The following is a 6,000-nucleotide window of genomic DNA, read 5'->3' on the forward strand; positions in this document are numbered from 1 at the left end:
GTCACTCTAATTGTTGTCTCCAACCAAATTAGAATAGTGTCAATCCACTTGGGATTTGACCTAGTATCAAAATGTGTAAATGGGGGAACTTTTGGGCAGGTTTTACACACAATCCAATAATGCAATAATATAACCAATGTACTGTATAGACTGCATCATTGTTAGATTAGCCTTAATATATATTTGAAATTGAAATTAATTTTTTTGGGATCTTGTACACGCAGTTCATTCTGTTACATAGCAAGCTAGGGTTGATTCCAATGCTGTCGGTGGTGTCATTGGGCAAGGCATGTTACACTTTACTTTCCCAACAATGGCGTAATAATTGTAGGCTTACCTGGTATTATTTGAATGTTCTTTGTTAAATGTATTTGTTCAAAGCTGAATATTAGATATGTACACATAATCTCACAAGATATTCTTTACATTGTACTTGGCAAACAATTTCAGCGTCAAGTTAGTCATTTTTGGTGAAATCTTTTGATATTCTTCATCTCCCAATATTTTGATGATTTATTAACACTTTGAATGGCACCATATGAAATCAACAATGGATTGAATTTATTTTTTGATTGGTTGCTTGTTTTCTTTTTTGGTTAATAGATTGATGTTTATTATCATTTCAGGCTTTCCAGTACCAAGTTCGTCGACATGCCGAAAGATGACTCGATGTTGATGCGTGGTAACAAGTTTCATGAGCAGCAAATACAACAGGCCATACGTGCAATCCTTGGGTCAACGCAAACGCCGAATCCACATGAACAAACCAATGGACAATGTCTCATGGAGACTTTAAAGTAATAAGCGTTGTTGGTATTTTTTGAGGCAGTTGCTATTGCAGTTTACACCAGTCATAAATTCCTAATTCTTATTGGGTGTTATATGTATGGATTGTATTAGGACAGATTTTTATTTTTTTATTATGAATATTATTTTAAAGTCCTTTTAAAGATATATATATAATTATTGGAGCTATCATATACTTAGGGACAAGTTTTGAGGAGCTGCAAATATCATAATATTATGAAATTATAATTTTTATTCCACTTCCGAAAACTTGTCTATTATTGGGCTTAGTTGACATTGAAATTTAAATCGTTACTTTAAACAATCAACAAAAACATAAGGCATTATAGTATTGTTATTTGTCATCATTAATATTAAATTAATTAGGAGAGATGAAAAACAAAGTCGTAGGAAAGCAAAAACAAAGGAATGATGACTAAATGACACACTGTTTCGTCTGACATAATCCATCAAAGAACAAAAGAAATTCTGTTCTATATCAGTTGCTAGAAAGAGTTAATTGTTGATAGGTTTTCTCAATATTTTCATTAACATTATGCTGTGTTTTAGAGTGATAGCAGTAATAGGAAATATTTACACAAACGATAACAAACTTGAATTTAATTGTTTGAATTCAAAACAATTATGTTCTTAGTTTCCAGACAAATTCCTGATAACAAGATCAAAGCTAAACATGGATGCCTGTCATAATTACATAAAATTTGCTAAAGTTTCAAACATACTTTACACTTTATATTCTCTTTAGCTGTGTCCACACCATCAAATTTGATGGTGTGTGACAAATCTCTGTGATGTGCCCTTATATGGGCGTGATGTGCCCTTATATGGGCATGATGTGCCCTTATATGGGCATGATGTGCCCTTATATGGGCGTGATGTGCCCTTATATGGGCGTGATATATCATACCCATATATTGGCACAAGACCATGAATAAAGAAAGCCTAAAATATCACAAATTTGAATGCAAGAATGCAAGAATTATCAAACAATTCAATAATCATTGAAATTATTTGATCATAAAAACAAGTCTTCTAATAAGTGTTATAAAACAATTTCTCAAGTTGTTCACTAAAAATTATGTGTATTTAAATTCATTCAATATCAGTGCAATGTGTTTCATATTTGCTATAAGGCAAACGTAGGGACATTTTCAGACCAAACCCATGTTATTCTGGTGCTACTTCAGAAGATTTTAGTCAGAAAAGTCATTGAATGTTCCAGTTTCGTGCGCTAAAGAAGTAGCGAACGACTAGGGATACTCCCCAGGGAGCAGAGGAAGTTGCACTTTGTGCTGGTTTGCCATTGTACGTTATCCAGTGACCAGGGGTAATAACGCTCGCGCCTTTGGTCATTTAGTTTGGAATTGGCGCCTTATAAATGTTTGAGTAGTATTATTAAAGAGCGCTGTATAAATGCTAAAATGAAATTAAATGAAATTATTCTTTTCTTTTTCCTTGGCTCTTAGGATTGGTCTGTGTATCATGTGTGGAGATGAGTACTCAGTGGAGCACGTCCTAAGTCCGTTTGTAAAGAACGACCTCTGTTACCGTAACCCAAACACTGATGGCGTATTCAATGTCATAACCTACATTGACGACAAAAAAGCTAAGGTTGAGATCCGTGCTTCTTCATATCATGGCGCCGCCAAATATGCAAGCCAGTGCCATGGTCTGATCTTGTTCTATTCTCCAAAGCGAAAAGGCTCATTTGAGACAATGAAGTAAGTGTATTGCTAAAAAAACAAATATTTTTATGTAGTCCCACATAAACAAAGAATCTAATGTTTATTAATATATTTACCAAATTTATATACTGCCCTGTTCATGAATATTTATGTTCAAAGGTGCTTTACATGATAAAAATACAAAACAACACAAACTCTGGCTTTGATTACAACAATACTTCTAATATTAACATACATAATTATATAGTAAAACCAAAAAGTACAAAGTTTAAAAGTTGGGTATTTAATTTAATGCCTTTTAAATTTATGGTCTTAATCGGAATTAAAAAATGTGGGTATTGGATTTCTTACACCAAAGTTAAATCGCAAAAGTCTGAAGAATTGTTTCCAGTGGCAGTATAACAGGAGACATGCCCTGTTCTTTTGTGAAAAGTGTACCGTGTTCTTTAACATGACCATTGGTCATATTACACATTGGACCATTAGCTTAAATGTCTCCGAAATTAAATCGATGACAAAAGGTCTGAAAGGATCTTCATGGCTTAGTGCACAGAGTGGTTACCACCAATTTAGTTGACTGACACCTGATGCTTACTTATCCAATATTAAATAAGTAAATGTTAATTAGATTTTTAAAACAAAAAAAGGGGAGAATATGTCATCTACAAGAATAATGATCAGTAGAAGAGCAATATATTTAAGAATCATTTTATATCCTGTTTTAAAATCTCTATTTTTTCATCAGGAACTTTGCAGTGAAGTATGACTTTTTGGAAACCAAAATCGTCGCTGTGTGTGATACTGACAAAGTGGTAAAGCACTTTGAGCTCACAAAAAGCGGCGAAGAATTTGCCCAAAGAATAGATGCAGGCTTTACAATCACAGGTGCCGACTTTGACGTGCAAAGTAAGTTAAACTTTGTATTTCTTCTTCTATTTGGAGCAAACCTCTTCGTTGAAGGCTTCAGCTCCACCTGCTCTAGTTTATGTTTTTTATCTTTATGTGTACGGTTTATGGTGCATATACTAACATGTGTATTTACATACACAAATTATACAATTTTATTTTCTTTATCCTATCGCTTTAAACTGTCACTAATATTTAAAATAGTAATATTAACAATAATAATGGTAATATCAATTATAGTATTAATACTATGTTAATATATTGAATAAATAATAATTAAATTTGTTGGTAAGTTATATATAAATTAATTTCAAGCATGAATTGATGTTTTAATTATGAAACAAACTCCATATATCTAAATCCATGTTTTTTGTTTTTTTTACACTTCTGTTAAATTAATTCCATTTATATAGTATAGATTCGTTCACGAGAATTAACATGTACAATTTAATTCCCAGCGGAAGCATTCAGCCCGTTCTTCCAAGAAGTAATGCTGCGTAAGAATGACACGGATGACTCCGAGTCGGAATCGGAACATGATCTGGATTATATTAACACAAGACCACCATTGCCAACACCTGGCAGGTATGCGAAAGTATTTAACAAATACTGGTCTCCCTCTGATTAAAGACTACTCCAATTAAAGATCACTTTTCTGTGGTCCCAAATTAACAGATGTCTTTCATCTTTATTATTCTAATTAGAGACCAAAACTACTAAGTACCATGGAAACCCCGGTCCCAAAAGTGGTCTTTATTTGGAGGGAGACTAGTAAATGCTGGTTTAAAGTGAAGTACAATTCACTGCATTACCGAAATAATAGCATGTTGTCTTTGTTTTAATGTACCTCTTAAATATTAAATAGCAGATTCTCTGCCTTCAGCAGCCATTTCAACCTGTGAGGGTGAAATTACATACTGTAAAACCGGTAATTTTCGCGCTCAGAGACCCTTTTAACATATTTGCGGGTTGTTGTTTTCGCGCTTCAGATTTTCCCCAATAGTAAATATTTTCTTTACTGCTTGATTTTACATAGATATCCATGCTCGTCACTATCTAAAGCCATGAAGGTGTTAAATTAAAGGCTAGCGATCTAGGCAAGGGCTAGAGTAAAGTAGGCCTAGGCTAGGCCTAGTCATCCAGGCTGGCTCATTATAATGTCATTAAAATATATATAGTCATATATGTTAAATCAACGAATAAAATGCTTTTTAACAAATAAATAGACAAGAACCTTCATTTTACGCAAGAAATATCCATCATTTATGTATGAAATTTTGTTGCATCAACGCAAAACTGTAACAGTTCCCGGAGTTACCATGGGGATAAGAATAAAAATGCTTTTCATTTGCTGGTGGCGCTGTTCATAAAAAATGTCAACCTCGATGATGATGATGTCGTCGTTGATCCGCGACAGGTTTTTCAAAGAAAACAAACACACTTCTTTTTAGTTTTAATGATCACTTATGTACAATATTCGGAAAAAAAAAAACATTTACCGTAACATACAGTACATGACAGTATCCTAGTGTGTAGGCCTAGGGGAAAACAGCTAGGCTAGGCCTATACGTTGCTGTACGGTAAGACTTAGGCGAGGCTTGGCACACATGTGTATGGTGGCAAGGTTAGGCCTAGTGTACTGTACTTTAATACCGTACATAGTAGAGCATATTTTTGTTGGTGTTAATATTTTTGCGTGTTGTTGAATTAGCGCCAGCTTGTGCTGGCGCGAAGAGTGCGAAAATAAATGTACCGCGAAAATTATTGGTTTTACAGTAGTTCAGGTACAGTTCACATAGCCAGGCATGCAATATTCGATTTTGAATAATTTTGTCCAGTGTCGGCGCAAGTCTTCACACATAGGAACCAGTAAGCATTTAAATAAATGTATAATAAACAAATATTTACTTTTAATTTTTTTGTCGAAGATTTTACTTTCCTTCATTTTCTGCCTACATTTCATTTTCATATTACTGGTTAACGGAACCATAACTCAGAATTTGATTTTTGACCACCTTGATTTAGTGATTCATTTTAATGTCATTTTCATTTCAAATATCCAAAAATATTTTTTAATGGATAAAAAATTGTTATTACTTTTTGGGTTCAATTTTATATGACTAACCCATGGTTATACTAATAGTGCAATAATTCTGTCAAAGTCATTTAGACTAACACCTAATTGCCTATAACCCATTTAGTATTAGTTTACAGTAGTCCCCATGGGTTGAGTAGCTCACTCATTGATCAGAGTTCGTGAAGAATCGGTTACGTGAACAATTTGAATTAGAACAAGTAGTTACTTAATTGCAAATTATTGATGGGAACATATGTACATACAACTTGTGAGATCATTCATATGTAATTAGGTGTGGAAAGTCTTTTAATATCTATTGATGATTAACTCCAAGTTGTGACAGTCATTATGAAGAAACCAAATTTATTTTATTTATTCAGTATATTCCACATTAGGTAACTCCAAATTGTCACAGTCAGTATGAAGGAACCAAATTTATTTTATTTATTCAGTTTATTCCACTTTTAAGACTGAAAATCAAAATGAGAAACATAAGAAATTTCAGTGATAGAACGTGTCAAGAGG

The 6,000-nt window shown here is 33.3% G+C and overlaps 1 protein-coding gene across 19 annotated transcripts in view; it reads left to right on the forward strand.

Annotated features, from left to right (window-relative positions):
- The window catches only part of LOC117101645 (rho GTPase-activating protein 5-like), an 81,797-nt gene that overhangs the window by 35,086 nt on the left and 40,711 nt on the right, over positions 1-6,000 (forward strand). For all 19 annotated transcript variants that reach the window (XM_033241660.1, XM_033241659.1, XM_033241664.1 and 16 more), the window contains exons 10-13: positions 627-797; positions 2,274-2,528; positions 3,238-3,398; positions 3,857-3,983. In XM_033241660.1, the coding sequence (XP_033097551.1) occupies positions 627-797; positions 2,274-2,528; positions 3,238-3,398; positions 3,857-3,983 (714 nt within the window). The remainder of the gene's footprint in view (positions 1-626; positions 798-2,273; positions 2,529-3,237; positions 3,399-3,856; positions 3,984-6,000) is intronic.

This window comes from Anneissia japonica, unplaced genomic scaffold (genome assembly GCF_011630105.1).
Source record: "Anneissia japonica isolate Jap-2015-1 unplaced genomic scaffold, ASM1163010v1 scaffold1696_len571195_cov180, whole genome shotgun sequence".
NCBI lineage: Eukaryota > Metazoa > Echinodermata > Crinoidea > Comatulida > Comatulidae > Anneissia > Anneissia japonica.